The sequence below is a fragment of the Hibiscus syriacus genome, unplaced genomic scaffold, assembly GCF_006381635.1.
Source record: "Hibiscus syriacus cultivar Baekdansim isolate YM2019G1 unplaced genomic scaffold, ASM638163v2 tig00116938_pilon, whole genome shotgun sequence".
Taxonomy (NCBI): Eukaryota; Viridiplantae; Streptophyta; class Magnoliopsida; order Malvales; family Malvaceae; genus Hibiscus; species Hibiscus syriacus.
Window position 1 is genome coordinate 733,148 of NW_024063476.1, and position 16,609 is coordinate 749,756.

Below are 16,609 nucleotides of genomic sequence, written 5' to 3' on the forward strand. Positions count from 1 at the left end.
TTCAATTATCAAACTAATCAGGTGCAATTTTACTAACAAGAAACTAATTTTTTTTATAAGGAACAAGAAACTAAATGAGCATAATCAGGAATAAATTTGTGTCATACTTAGAGCATCGTCGTCCGAATGGGAAGCAGCATTGAAAGAATGTGGACATATGTAATTGTTTATCTAATAAAAAACATAAATTGTTAATCAATCAATCTATGAACAACTGTTTAACTATGAAAATATGGCATGAATGTAACTTACCGGATTATGAATCATTTTTCGCGGTGAATCATCGACCAACAGTGTATTTAGGGCGTTAAAATCAATAAATTCGTTCCAAACATCATTGAGATCTTTACAGTAGGTAAACTTATCTTCTGTTTTGCACTTACTTTGATCCTGCTTACAAACAATCGAACCATAAATATGTAAGAATCTTAGAGAAATTAAAGTTAGCAAAGCGTAATAACAATCATCTTACCCAAACGAATAGAAAGTGGTCAGAGAACAAACGTAGTTTATCAAGTACACAGTCCATGTTATGCCTGAGATTGTAATCAAGTTTGAATGTTAACATTTAATTGTATATTAATGATTTTGGCTATAGTAATTTGAATTGTTCAATAGTTCTAACCTCATCTTGGATGACCAAATGGAAACAACAAAATTCTGTAAACAAAATTGCATAAATTCATATAATTCATTTCTGAGGATAACATCTGCAACATGAAGAAAATGAGATTAAAGTTGTATGCTTATATATTAAAATAATGGATACAAATTAACAGAATTGAAACCTTCTGGATGTCTTGGGATGTAGACAATGACACCATTGACATAAAAAATTACTAGTTTTCTTGCAAGCGGCGTTGCAGACACGATATACTTGTTTGGATCATCATCAACATCATCTTCATTGTCATCTTCATTGACCGCTTGGTTGTCCACATCTGTTAAAAGAAAATAAAATACATTTCAGAACGTGTAAATGTTTAGAAACATAAATAATTAATTACCTAACTCGTTTGATGTCGTTGTCGTAATTCGTCACGCAACATGGAGACTTCATCGCGCAATGATGAAATATCGGCTCGCATTCCGCTCACAAGGGAATCAATATGCTCCGGAAAATTGACCATGTATTCCATCACTGTCGTAATTGTGACATCCTGTCCAACTTGAGCTTCTGGAGCTTCTGCAGCTTCTTCCATCATTGCGTCTCCCATTGGTTGGTCATCTTCATTGTCCTCCCTCTCTAGATCTAATTCGACATCCTTGACACGCTTCCAACCGACTTTTTCAACAAAATCATATCCCGCTTTTTTAACAAATAACATGTCAATCTTGCGGGTTAATCGAACAGGGGAGTCAAATGGAAAATCAGCTTCTTTCTTATTCAACAGATGGGTGATGACACATCCATATGGTAGTGAAGTTGAAATTGATGTTCCCTTTGTGACTATATATACAATTGTATTAAAAATCAGTTTAGTAATGTTTGGAGCCGTTTTGGCTTTGGATTTATACTTTGGTATCCACCAATAATCGCTGTCTCGAAGCATTGAATATTTTCCCCCACTAGGCCGAATAAACAAAGTCAGCATTTTGTGAAACACTCTGCACTCTAGATCTAGGTGAATTGGGCTATTTCTAGCAACCCGTTTAATTGTAGACCAATCTACATCATTTTCATCTGAATCCCCTTTATTCGCTACACCTAAACCCTTCGCAATAGTTTCCGGAGATATATATATATCCTTCCCCACGACATGGGTATTAATTCCTATTATATTACTCTTATTAGGCTCATACTCGAAGGAAGCATTGTTGCAGAAGACTCTAACTAGGTTGGGATAATATTTTGGTTCTACACCAAGAAATTCAAGCCAACCCCAAGATATAAACGTGGATTTAAAACTAAAAGCATATTTATCATCGAACAAAAAACCCAAGTCAATGAGATGTTCGGGACAAATCTTCCTTACTTTAAAACTCCTTTGCCATCTTTCTTTCTCTGCATCGGATCTAAAGTTGTCAGTTTCGAACGACCTAATTTCCTCAGAATGGGTGATTGTTTGAAAAGGAGGTTGTGGTTGAAAAGAGCTGGGTTGGGAAGAGGTGGGTTGAGATTTGAGAAAGACCCCGCTTCTGACGCTGACGTTTTGGAGCCATTTTGGGTGTGGATGATATTACATTGGAACAAAAACACATTAAGGAAAAAAAAGACCAATATGCAAATCAAATAAACCCTAATTTATGGCAAAATATCAAAAAATCTACCTGAATATCTGATCGTAACAGTTATGAACGCTGGTATTCGTCGGAGTCGATGAGTTCTTTTCTGCCTTTAGGTTTAGGGTTTTTTGATTTGGAGTTTGTATCATATTTATAATAAATGAAAAAAACGAGTAATTTAAAAAGGTATCGACACAAGTTAATAACGTGTCGATACATTATGGTAACCTGTTTTCAATTTAAACCGGTATATTTAGACCAATTATATTGTTAATTTACCTATTATATTATAATTATGATTTTCGATTTTTTTGGGATCGACACTTGTTATAAATGTATCGACACTTTTTAGTGCACTTGGTTTTGAAATACATTCTGGACCAAAAGTATCGACACTTGCTCGATTTGTGTCGATACTTTTTGTACACCTGTTTTCTCAAAAACCGGTATATTTAGACCGGTTATATTTCTAATTTACCTATTACATTATAATTATGGTTTTCGATGTTTTTTAGATCGACAATTGTTATAAATGTATCGACACTTTTTAGTGCACTTGGTTTTGAAATACATTATGGACCAAAAGTATCGACACTTGTTTGATTTGTGTCGATATTTTTTTACACTGTTTCTCAAAAACCGGTATATTTAGACCGGTTATATTGCTAATTTACCTATTACATTATAATTATGGTTTTCAATGTTTTTGGGATCGACACTTGTTATAAATGTATCGACACTTTTTAGTGCACTTGGTTTTGAAATACATTCTGGACAAAAAGTATCGACACTTGTTAGATTTGTGTCGATACTTTTGTACACCGGTTTTCAAAAACCGGTATATTTAGACCGGTTATATTGCTAATTTACCTATTGCATTATAATTATAGTTTTCGATGTTTTTGGGATCGACACTTGTTACAAATGTATTGACACTTTTAGTGCACTTGGTTTTGAAATACATTCTGGACAAAAAGTATCGACACTTGTTCGATTTGTGTTGATACTTTTTGTACACCGGTTTTCTCAAAAACCGGTATATTTAGACCGATTATATTGCTAATTTACCTATTACATTATAATTATAGTTTTCAATGTTTTTGGGATCGACACTTGTTACAAATGTATCGACACTTTTTAGTGCACTTGGTTTTGAAATACATTCTGGACAAAAAGTATCGACACTTGTTCGATTTGTCGATACTTTTTGTATACCATGTTTTCTCAAAACGGTATATTTAGACCGGTTATATTTCTAATTTACCTATTACATTATAATTATGGTTTCGATGTTTTTGGGATCGACACTTGTTATAAATGTATCGACACGTTTTAGTGCACTTGGTTTTGAAATACATTCTGACCAAAAGTATCGACACTTGTTTGATTTGTCGGTACTTTTTTTACACCTGTTTTCTCAAAAACCGGTATATTAGACCGGTTATATTGCTAATTTACCTATTACATTATAATTATGTTTTCGATGTTTTTGGGATCGACACTTGTTATAAATGTATCGACACATAAGTTTACATATTCTCTCATAAAACCGGTATATTTTACCTATTAAGTTCTCAAACTTGGACAAAATGTTGGAATCAAATCTTTGTGTTTATTAATTTTGTCATTATTATATTCTATTTTTGCCACCTACATTGTAAATTTAACTATTACTTTAAAGTTATTGCATTTTGTAAAAATTTAACATACCTAAATATTGAATGATCATTCAATCCCGCACATGATGACAATTACTTTAGTGACATTTGGAATAATGCAGACAAAAAACATGAATCCTACTGTGTATAAGAAACATATACAAAAACATTTGGATAACTTTTCTCATCTCATACATAATTACATTTACATACAAAATTATAAATCGTATACAAAATTAAAAATCTTATACAAATTAACCATGCATTTACATCATCCCTTCCTTTTGTTATTCTTGTGTAGCATGGCAGCTTTTGCCATCTTCTCTCTTAGTTGATTTTGATTGTGGCTTACGAGATCGTTTAATATTCGCATACGATCCCATTCTCCAACAACCTATATTCAAATTGTCAGTACGTTAAGTATATTAGACCACAACATTCAATCTACGACTTTTAACAATTTAACCGCAAACAATTTTTTAATTCTACTTACAAAATCACAAGTAGCCCCTCTAGAACCAATCGATTCATCCACATCATCACATAAATGCCGCAATCATGTATATTCGATTGCTCGTTCATCTTAGCTCCGAATTGAATCTTTGCAAGGGGAAATTTCCTAGAGATCTACATGCTTCTACCTAAATGCGTTTCTTATTATAATTATCTAATATTTTCATCTGCATTAAAAAATATGAAGTTATGATCCAAACAAATTATGCAATATAATTGACATAATTTCCTTTAATACATACCAATCTCTTAGCATCATTCACTCTCTGTTTAGCTGCTTCAGATGTAAACAGACTATCATATACAGTTGCAACACGGTACATATCCAACCAACAGATACCAATGTGAATTATTGTGGTTTATTGTGATCATGATTTGTAACAAATTTCACACCCAATTTGATAAAATTCAACATTATATATCCAAAAACATCATTTATGCCTATTCGTATGGTGTCTTACCTTCTCACAGTTGGTGAATTTCATATAGTTATGCAATATGGGACCCCAAAAACTCGCAATACCTTCAATACAGACGTTGTCCAACACCTGTTGCTGCAATTACGTGACAATCATTATTAATTTACCGTCTATAACATTACTTTTCAACATTTATTAATTTAACTCACCGTTAAGTGGTATGGAATGTAGCCAATCGTCCGACCTGACTTTTTATAATCGTAGCATACTGTCCAGGCGAGCAAATCAATAACCTAACAAAATTAATTACACAATCAGAATATATTCAATAGGTTTTAACTTTTAATCGATGTCTACATACCACACCGCCAACCCATTCACTAGGCTTCAACGTTGCAACGTCTGTTACACTAGCGTATTGATTTCCCATTGAGATTACAGAACATCTGTATGAATCATTAGGATTAATATATTGTCATGAAATATTTAAATATCACTCGCAAAGCAATATATTTAACTTACCCGATTCTAACCCACATTCCAAAATCACAAATTGCAGCTTTGACCGGTTCAATTCCGCTTAGAATAACCGCTTTTCAACCTACAGTTTTGCATACAAATTTTAGTCACAACAACATGATAAAATCAAATTAAGTTTTCTTTATTCAACTTACCTTTTCTTCTTATGGGGCAAGACATTCGAATCCAAATCTGCATCTATAACACTCTCCGGTGTATAGATGTTAGTGATATCCTTTCTCCTCATTTCCTCCATCTTTTCTTCTTCCTCCATCTTCTCTTCAAATTTTTCAGTTCATCATATTTTGCTCTACATAGCTCTTCATCTCTTTTATTTCACCCTTCATTTTCCCCCATCCAAGTTTTTCTTAACCACCTCCTTCAGGCCGTAAGTTCACTCCTCAATTCCACAACCTCCTTGACAACTACAAATTTTCCACAGTCAACAGATTAAGTTCCCTCAACACCTCAACTTCATTCACCACTACATCTACCTTTCCTTCCACTTCCCCTTATGGCTCAAGTGTCTTCATCTCTTGATTGTCTTTGATGAATATCAAAAAGGATTTTTTAATATCAGCCAATTCAGACATCAAAATATCGAATTTACTGTTTCCCTCACCGTAATCCCCCCTGTCATCCACCCCTCCAACCATCTCTTTCCTTCTCCACTGCCTCTCTGCTTCCTTTGCCTCCTCTAACTCCTTGACAATAACTTTCAAAATTAAATTTGTATTAAGACATTGATATTCTTAATATTATTAATTACATTTATTACCATTTCTAGCTTCCTCGGTCTATCCAACTTCAACTTCGCCATCACTCTAACCACCTCTTCCTTCCCCCATGCACGGATGCGTGCCACTCCGTTTTTTCATAAGTCGACAAACTATCACACCCGACAAAAAATGAACAGTGCAACCTGCATTTATAATAAAAGTTATCATTTTATATAACTATACTATCATTTTATATAAAAAAAAACAAAACATTCTTCAACTCAGTTACCTTTAAGATTGCTATACACCCTTTGAGGTATCTCTGGCTGCCCTTTTAAAAGGTGATTATTGATTCAATCAATCTCGAATGGACATATTCAGCCCAATTGAATTCACCCTTCAAGCCTTCATCGCAATGAGCTTCATATCGTCCTTGTTGTTGTACACCCATTGGACAAAGAAATATCCCGACAAGGTAATATAGAACTCGGGCCTTCAGGTCATCCCCCCCGTAGATCCACTTTTATATCTCTTCAACTTTAGCATATGCCACCTTTGATTCAAACTAATTTGGAGGCAAGTGCTTTCCAGTCTTACTCCTACAGACTTCTACAACACTTTTGCCATTGTTTTGTACCCCAAGATGGTGCAGCAGTCGATACCCAGAGGGAATAAATAATCACCATATTTAGCAATACATTGTTTGACATCAAATTGCTCCATCAAGGATCGACACAATTCCCTCCGAATTGGTCGATCCCTCCTATCAAAATCCAAACCCCATTTCCCTCAGCACATTCAACTGATCCTTCTTTAAGGTTCAATTAATGAATTCACCATTTTTATGTTGCACTTGTCGACACTTCCTATATTTTTTAACAATATATAATGTTATTGTTCTTATATCTTGTATCAACGTATTTACAAGTTTAATGAATACCTTCTTTTCATGTGCCTTCATCCGTTCTTTGTATTCTTTATATCATTCCTTGACTGTGTGATGTAAAGTTCCTTTTCGGCATCACTCATCGAATTACATTTCGATTCACATCTTTTGTCACCTAATATTAAGCGTAAATGTTTCTTAATCAATACATTAACGCTAAATAATACTCAATGTCAATTTCATTTACATATCGAACCGCTGTGTGTGCCATCTTCCTTCATCATTTTGCATTCGGCATACTGTCAACATTTAAATTTATAATCAGTTTAAAGTTTTAATCCAATTACCAATTTCAACAATAATAACAAAAAGATACTTACTAGAAGTACATATATCCACCCTTTGGTTGCTTTCCTCCCATTGACTTCATTTTTCCTTCATATATCAGTTTGCGCAAATCAAATCAAATCAAATACTGCTTACATACACTTATTCAATATACAAAAATCAATAACCACTCTTTGTGGTAAACGGTTGGTCTTCAAAAGAATTTGAATGGCCATACAACAAGTGTCGACACATTATACAACCTAAAATATCATTTTCTACATATAATATCATTTTTACCTATAAATATTAACTAAAAGTATCGATTCGGTCTCAAATGCTTCTTTACTTCGAAACCCCCAAACAACAACACATAAAAACCCTATTTCCCATTACTGTAATAATAAAAAACTAGGGTTTCAACAACGTACCTTTCGATTCGACTGCAGCAACAAAAAACAAACAAAACTTCACGTAGAAACGCCTTCTGAAATACAACAACAATTACGCTTCGATTTCAAAAACTCTATCTATTTTCAGAGGATAACTATGCCTTATATTTACACCGGATATGTTATTTATATTTTAATATTACATAAGTGTCGATACTTTTGTCAGTGTCGATAATTTCGATAGGATATTTACCTATTTCTTTGAAATATCGATAATTATTACGCGTACTTATTAAAGTATCGACAACGTACCTTTCGATTCGACTGCAGCAACAAACAAACAAAACTTCACGTAGAAACGCCTTCTGAAATGCAACAACAATTACGCTTCGATTTCAAAAACTCTATCTATTTTCAGAGGATAACTATGTCTTTATATTTACACCGGATATGTTATTTATATTTAATCGATATAATTACATAAGTGTCGATACTTTTATGTCAAGTGTCGATAATTTCGATAGGATATTTACCTATTTCTTTGAAAGCATCGATAATTTATTACGCGTACTTATTAAAGTATCGACACATTCAACATATTCGGTATCTATTTACCGGTTTTGTCATTTTGAGAACGGTTTTATCATATTTTTACATGTTATATTGTTTTGGATCGATACATTTTCATAAAGGGTCGACACTTTTTAAGCGTTATAACTTCTTCTCTTTTAAATTCAGAAAGTGTCGATACTTATATTAAATTATCGACACTTTCAACATATCCGGTAACTTTTTCTGGTTTTGTCATTTTTGAGACCTGTTTTATCATATTTTTACCTGTTATATTGGTAAGGATCGATACATTTTAATAAAGTGTTGACACTTTTTAAGCGCTATAACTTCTTCTCTTTTAAATTCAAAAAGTATCGATACTAATATTAAATTATCGACACTTTCAATATATCTGGTAACTTTTTCCGTTTTTTTCATTTTTGAGACCAGTTTTATCATATTTTTACCTGTTATATTGTTATGGATCGATACATTTTCATAAAGTGTCGACACTTTTTAGTTTAATTTCAGAAAGTGTCGATACTTATATTAAATTATTGACACTTTTAACATATCTGGTATCGTTTTACTAGTTTTGTCAATTTTGGGACATGTTTTATCATATTTTTACCTGTTATATTGTTGTGGATCGATATATTTTTTTAAAGTATCGACACTTTATAGGCGCTATAACTTCTTCTCTTTTAAATTCAGAAAGTTTCGATACTTATATTAAATTATTGACACTTTCAATATATCCGGTAACGTTTTACTGGTTTTGTCAATTTTGAGACCTGTTTTATCATATTTTTACCTGTTATATTGTTATGGATTGATACATTTTCATAAATTGTCGACACTTTTTAAGCGCAATATTTTTTTCTCTTTTAAATTCAGAAAGTGTCGATACTTATATTAAATTATCGACACTTTTAACATATCTGGTAACTTTTTCGGTTCTTTTATTTTTGAGACATGTTTTATCATATTTTTACCTGTTATATTGGTAAGGATCGATATATTTTCATAAAGTGTCGACACTTTTTAGGCGTTATAACTTCTCTTTTAAATTCAGAAAGTGTCGATACTAATATTAAATTATCGACACTTTCAATATATCCGGTAACTTTTTCCGGTTTTGTCATTTTTGAGACCAATTTTATCATATTTTTACCTGATATATTGTTGTGGATCGATATTGTTTTTAAAGTATCGACACTTTATAGGCGCTATAACTTCTTCTCTTTTAAATTCAGAAAGTTTCGATATTTATTTTAAATTATCGACACTCGACACATATCCGATAGCGTTTTACCGGTTTTGTCATTTTGGGACCGGTTTTTTCATATTTGTACCTGTAATATTGCTATGGAGCGATCCATTTTTCATTTGATACATCGTATATTAATCCGCTTTCGAAGATATCCTGCGAAGATGATTATTTTCAGACTAATGAAGACGATAATGGAAGCTCTTTTTAGGATTAATATTATTTTTTTCTTATAATGTACTGTCCCAAAAGCCCGCCAAAATAGATACTCCCGTCAAGTACAAAGCTGAATACAACAAAACAAGGGAAATCTTGATCTATTGATTGCTTAAATTTTGGCATAAAGACAAAAGCCTATCTTATTAAATAGTGATTTTAGTTTATATTGTTTTTAGTATTTCGACTTTCAATATTTTATTTATAATAAAAAAAAATTATCTATGAAAATTGTTAGTTAACATTCTAAAATAAGAATATTTTTATCTTAAAATAAAATTTTGAGGTTAAAATTTTTATAAAAAATAAGGATTAAAGTTATTATTTAATCAAATGTTCAAAATATTTTTAATCTAGAGTAAATTATACATTTAATATCTAAACTATTACTTTTGTTTCTGTTTTGTTACCCAAATTTTATTTTATTTTTTGAAATCATACATAACATTTAGTTTAAGTTTCAAAAGGTAATACCACAACATTATTGAAAAGATAAAAAAATGTCACATCAATATTTTTGTTAATTTTTCAGCGGTAGGTATTAAATTAAAATATAAACTAAACATTAAGTATAGTTTTAAAAAATAAATTTCAAGTATCAAAACAGAATAAAAATAATAGTTTATGTATTAAACGTATAGTTTACCCTTTAATCTATAATAAAACCTTGGGAGAAAAATACTGGAAGAAAATGGAGGGGGGGAGGGGAATGAGAAATGCCTTCAATTTTCCACTGAAAATATGGGGGCAATAACTCAGACTTACCGTAGAGGATAGGGAACCTCTTGAGCAGATAGAATTCCAGTACAGATAACGATGAAGAGAACATCATGACAAATGTCCCTGTTGCACTGGCAACCTGTTAAATTTAAAGCATTTATGGTCAAGCTGGTCTGTTTGGCTGGAAAATGATGCATTTACAGTGATAACAAAGCTACCTGTGGAATGACACCAATCTCCAGGAGAATAGGACCCAAAATGAAACCTCCACCAGAGCTGAGCAAGCCCCCCACGGTGCCACCCAAGATGCCACACACTGCACAAAATGTAATGCTCAATGGACTCCATTCAATCGAAGCTTCACATATGGCTTCACTGTTCCCTCTCCTCATCCTATTCTTTTGTTCTTTGTGCAATTTGGTTGCTTCATATCCAAATACCATTACTGTACTGGAAACTGAAAACACCAACATCAAATCAGGAGGGTATATATAGTTTTTGTAATGTTTCATAACTTTTTAATATATATATATATTAAAAAGTTAAAATTTGATGAAACATTACAAAAACTATATATACCCTCCTGATTTTAACTTTTTAATATATAGTTTTTGTAATGTTTCATCAAATTTTAACTTTTTAATATATATATATATCCAACTTGATATTTACTTGACTTGTAAAATTTTCATTTTTAAATGGATGCAATTTAATTTATTTTTATATTAATTTCAGCTTCACATGTTATAATTGTTTTGATTTGGTCCCCATCCCGTCATTTGTTTAATTTATTTAAATTTCAATTTGTAATTTTATGTTTGTTCAATTTAATCCTTAAATTATTCTTTTATCAAAATTGACTCATAATTATTTTTATTTTTAAATTTACTCCAAATCTTATACAATCATAAAATACAAATCGACGTTCATGAAATATAGAAAATAATTAACTTAAAAATGATTCGATATGAAGTTCGTCCATACCCAATAAGATCCAACCTAAATTTTATCTATCAATGATGTAATCCGAGATCCAACTTGAAGTCCTTCAAATCTGAATTAACCTGATATTTAACTAATTCATACCCGAACTAAAATTAATCCGACTAAAACCCAAACTGAAAGGTAAAATTAACCCAACCATAACCTAAACTGAAATTGTTTATTTTTATATTAATTTCAGCTTCACCTGTTACAATTATTATGATTTCATCCCTATTATTTAATTTAATTAATTTTCAATTTTTAGCTTCACCCTTTACAATTGTTTTGATTTCATCCTATATTTAATTAATTAATTTTCAATTTATGTTTGTTCAATTTAATCCTTAAAGTTATTCTTTTATCAAAATTGACTCATAATTATTTTTATTTTTTATGATTTGGAGTCTTCACCTGTTACAATTGTTTTGATTTCATCATGTTATTTAATTTAATTAATTTTCAATTTTATGTTTATTCAATTTATCCTTAAAGTTATTCTTTTATCAAAATTGACTCATAATTATTTTTATTTTTATTTATAATTTACTCCAAATCTTATACAATTACAAAATAAAATACAAACAGCCGGAGTCCATAAAAGATAAAAAATAATTAACTTAAGACTCGACCTGAAATCCATCCGATCATAATTTACTCCAAATCTTATACAATTATAAAATAAGTCCATCAGTATCCAATAAGATCCTACTTAAATTTTAAGTATCAATGATATAACCCAAGATCCGCCATGAAATTTGTCCAAACTATAAAATAAGTCCATCAGTATCCAATAAGATCCTACTTAAATTTTAAGTATCAATGATATAACCCAAGATCCGCCATGAAATTTGTCCAAACCTACTGAAATCGATCCTCAATGATATAACCCAAGATCCGCCATGAAATTTGTCCAAACCTACTGAAATCGATCCGAATTAAAATGAACCGACTTAAAATTGATCCTTAAAATTGATCCGAACTAAATCTGATTTCAAAAATCAACCTGAAATTAAGACAACTCAACTGATTTGATTGACCTACCTGAAACCTGATTACATGTCCCTAATAGTTACAATTTAAATAGGCCAAGCTTATTTCCATTTGGTTGATCAATAACAGCTGCATTCCAAGTTTTAAATGCTCCACGTGCACAAAGCACGGGTGATAGCATTCCATGCGTAGTAAATGTACCATTTTATGCAACTTCTATGTTAAAATTAGCTTCTCAAATAGAAACCAAGGGGGGGGGGGAATGATGTTATTGCGTTTTGGGCATATCTTGCATCTTTTAGAGTTGCGGGATTTTTGTGATGAAGGAATATGTGGTCAGATAAAATTTTGATAGCGGCAAAATATGCGCTCTTCATTTCCCAGATTTGGAGCCACCTCTGTAAACACCACACACATCGGCAACAACTGCCCACACACTGATTGCTCAGACAACTCAAATATATTTATTTATAACTGCATAGGGGTCATATAAAGTTGTCTTCTTTAAGTATAAAGAAACTTGAACCAACTCATCTACTTATTATGAAAGCATAATCCATGGATCAAGTCCAGGTATTGAAGATGACAGCACATACAAGCATTTCAACCCACTCCGATCAGCATCAGAATTTTGTTTTCCCGGAGCGCTCATCACTAAGACTCCCAACATCATTGAAAGCTTGTCCGCTCATCTGATCAGATGCTTTGAGTGCAGAAGCAAATGCTCCTGCTGGGGTTTCTTCTACTCTAATCCTTACCCTCTCCGAATACCCACATTTATCATCTTCTCTTGTCTCCTTCATCTCTTCCATTTTCTCTCCAGCCGAATCCTTGTTTCCCTCAACTTTTCCTATATGAAGAAATTAACCACCATTAAGCATTTAATCAAATGAGGAGGTGTAAAGTAGGGAATAACAAGATTCATCACCTTGGCTTTATCCGCAGTTTCGGATGCCGTCTGCTTTGTTTCTTCCGTCTTTCCGGTGATGAAATCCATGGCCTTCCTAGCAGCACCAGCAGCCGAGTCTTTGAATTCCCCAAGCTTACTGCCAGTGGTATCCTTGCCTTCCTTTGCTTTATCAGCTGTGTAATCTGCGTACTCTCTCATCTTCCCCGCTGAAGCATCTCTTCCTTCTCTAACCTTCTCGGCCGCATATTCCTTCCCCTCTTCCGCCTTCTCCTTTTCTTCCTTAGCCCTCTCAGCTGTCACATCCTTCGCTTCCTTGGCTTTCTCAGCTGCACAGTCTTTATACTCAGATGCCTTCCCTGCTACACTATCCTTTGCTTCTTTCGCTTTCTGAGATGCATAATCTCCATACTCGGAAGCTTTTCCCGTTACTGAATCCTTCGTTTCCTTTGCCTTCTGAGACGCATAATCTCCATACTCGGAAGCCTTTTGCTTAGTAGTTTCCGTCGCCTCTTTCGCTTTGTCTGTAGGTCGACCAGCCGTATCCCTAGTGAAATCCTCCGCCTGCAGCTGCTCGTGGCTCTTATTACCAACGACGGCGTCTTTGGCATTTCCAAAGGCCCTCAAAACGCTCCCAATAACACCGGGCCTCTGTTGCTGCGACGGCGATTGATCCCATTCCTCCTTATAAACAATCCTTTTTGCATCATCTCTCTCTCTATTAACATCACTAAGTTCATCAGCTGCTAGTCTAGCCGCCGCCGCCTCCGCCCTCTGCTCTTTCTCTTGCCTCGTCGCCATTGCTGCTCAAATCTTAAACAAACAAGTCACTGGAAACAATAATATGATGTTACAAGTAATTGAGAAGAAATGTATATTGATCTTTGGTTCTTTGTATGTTTTATATGAGCTGGTGAAATGCAATCGATCCTGGGAGGATGACACGTAGGTGAAGAACGTTTGATCTGATTGGTCGCCACGTGTTTCAGTGCGATCGTGTATTGACACGTTGCAGGTAAGTTTTGCATGCAAGTCTCGGTGATTTCATAAAGCGGTGGATGGATTGGTATTTGGTCCTGGCCGTGACAGTCAAAGTCAGCAAATTTCTTTCTTCATACATTGTGCTTCCACGTGTCCCTACACGTGTCACGATATTACTCCATCTTCCTTGTAAGAGGCTGCTTCGTTAACATGATTTCTGGACGTGATGACGTTGCGATATGGATAGTACAAAATTCGGGGTAGACTAACCAAATCAACCTTATCCATCCAATTCGATTTGATTGATTTTAACTTAATTCCATTTTGATGATTTAACTCGTGCTAAATTAGTCCGATTGCAGTTTACATTTCAAGATCTTTTAATCTGAAGTATCCGATTTTTTTAATCATTAATGATATTAAAATCATAAACTTTAAACCCTAAGTCCTATACTAAATCATTAGCCCTTCTAATTGTTATTATCAATCAGCTATTATATATCATTAATCATTATTTTGGGATAAGATCGATACCAAAATATTTTTATTTTTATTTTTCTTGCAAATTCATCATTTTATGATTAGATCAATATCAGAATATTTTTTTTTTATTTCTCTCATGAATTCATCCCTTTGTGATAAAATCAATACCAGCATGTTGAGTCAATCAAATAGATAAAATAACTAAAGGGAAGTGAATTGACAAATAAATTTTTGATAGGAACTTGAAGAGAAAATATAAAAATTGAATACAAGAATTAAGAGTGATTTGACTTTATAAACCAAAGTCTTCATCTACTACCTTAGCTATCCATAGTAAGAATTTTCACAAATTCACTAATTTGTAGCTACATTTGAGGATAAGGTGTAACCTTATAACTCTCTCAAGAATTATACCTCAAATTCTTGAGAGATTCTCTCAAAGAGAAAATTACAAATTTCAAACTTATAAAAATCTCACTAAGAATGTGTTTACACAATTTAATAACAAATAAGAACACTTAATAAATAAATAAAATGAGTACAAAAAGTGTTCTTTGAAAGCAAAAGGAATGTGAAAAATGTTAACTTGATTTTGGCTCAAATTTGTTGCTTTTGATTTTCTCTTGATCTTTTATCCTCACATATGACTTGGAACCTTGTTTTTATACTCTCTGTATTAATTCTAACCGTTTGAGTTGTTGTGGGAGTAAATAGAGTCGTTGGAAGGTAGTTTCTCACAATAAATGTTGTCAAAAGCTTGTAGTATCGGTACTCGGACTTTGAGTATCGATATTCCATGCATTAAATACAAAATATAGCCGTTGGGAAAGGTATTATCGATACTGATACAAGGAGTATCAATACTACTATAATAAGTAGTGTCAATATTTGAACTAGTATCGGTACCAAATGAGTATAATGGAATTTAACAATTTCAAAAACAAAAGGATAGTATCGGTACTACCTTTTGGAGTATCGTTACTACTATGAAAAATAATATCGGTACTGAAATAATATCAGTACCAAATGAGCATTTTGTTTTGTCAAACCTACAGGAAGTATCGGTACTACTACATAATTTTGGGCTTCAACATCGATAGTTGTATTAATACTTCAGGAACAATATCGATATTGTTCCTATAGTATCGATACTAAACACTTAAAAATAAATTTTTAACTTGATTGAAGTTCGAAACCCTTAGTAAATTTTATTTCAAATATATTTCCAATATAAGACTAAATTTTTCAATAGAGTGAGGAGTAAAATAGAGTTTTTAACCTTAAAAACAATTTGTATATTCGAATGACCGAATCGAAAATAATCTTAAAATTTATTAAAAACTATTTAACATTTTTGGTATATCAAAATATCAAAGTGCGTAAAACACAAAACATTTATATTTTTATTTTTCCTGCTAATTGAATTCTCACAAAACTCATTTAAATCAATGAAAATTCAATTACAAGTTCAACATTCTAAAATTTTGGTCTACTAGTAAAATTAGATTTGAGATATATTGTTTATCTTTTCAAAAAAAAAAATATTTTTCACTGTTAAAATTTTAGAATAAATACTCCAAATTCTTCAAATTCAAAAACAATTCTCTAAACTCTCAAAATGATGAATTTTCATATATAATTTTGTTAGTTTTAAAGAGGTTTTAAGAAAATATTATGCAATAAATTAATACAAGATGATTATTCGTTGGTGTTTAAGATAATGAAAAAAGATATTAAAGAATGACAATTTTCAATGGTGGCTAAAAATAAATTCCGACAACATGAGTGATAACATAATGTTACCCATTTGGATGGATTACCAAAAATTTCACCATCATTGACATAGT

At 32.3% G+C, this 16,609-nt stretch overlaps 1 protein-coding gene and 1 pseudogene across 1 annotated transcript; both read right to left on the reverse strand.

Moving 5' to 3' along the window:
- Nucleotides 1-9,663: 9,663 nt before the first annotated feature.
- LOC120188082 (sulfite exporter TauE/SafE family protein 4-like) lies at nt 9,664-10,898 on the reverse strand. Its single transcript, XM_039191613.1, has 3 exons — nt 10,636-10,898; nt 10,463-10,556; nt 9,664-9,767 (listed from the first exon to the last, which is right to left on the reverse strand). Exons 1-3 carry the CDS (start codon nt 10,888-10,890, stop codon nt 9,712-9,714), a joined length of 405 nt encoding a protein of 134 aa, XP_039047544.1. The 5' UTR covers nt 10,891-10,898; the 3' UTR covers nt 9,664-9,711.
- Nucleotides 10,899-12,985: 2,087 nt separating this feature from the next.
- On the reverse strand, nt 12,986-14,136 carry LOC120188078 (annotated as a pseudogene).
- Nucleotides 14,137-16,609: the final 2,473 nt, after the last annotated feature.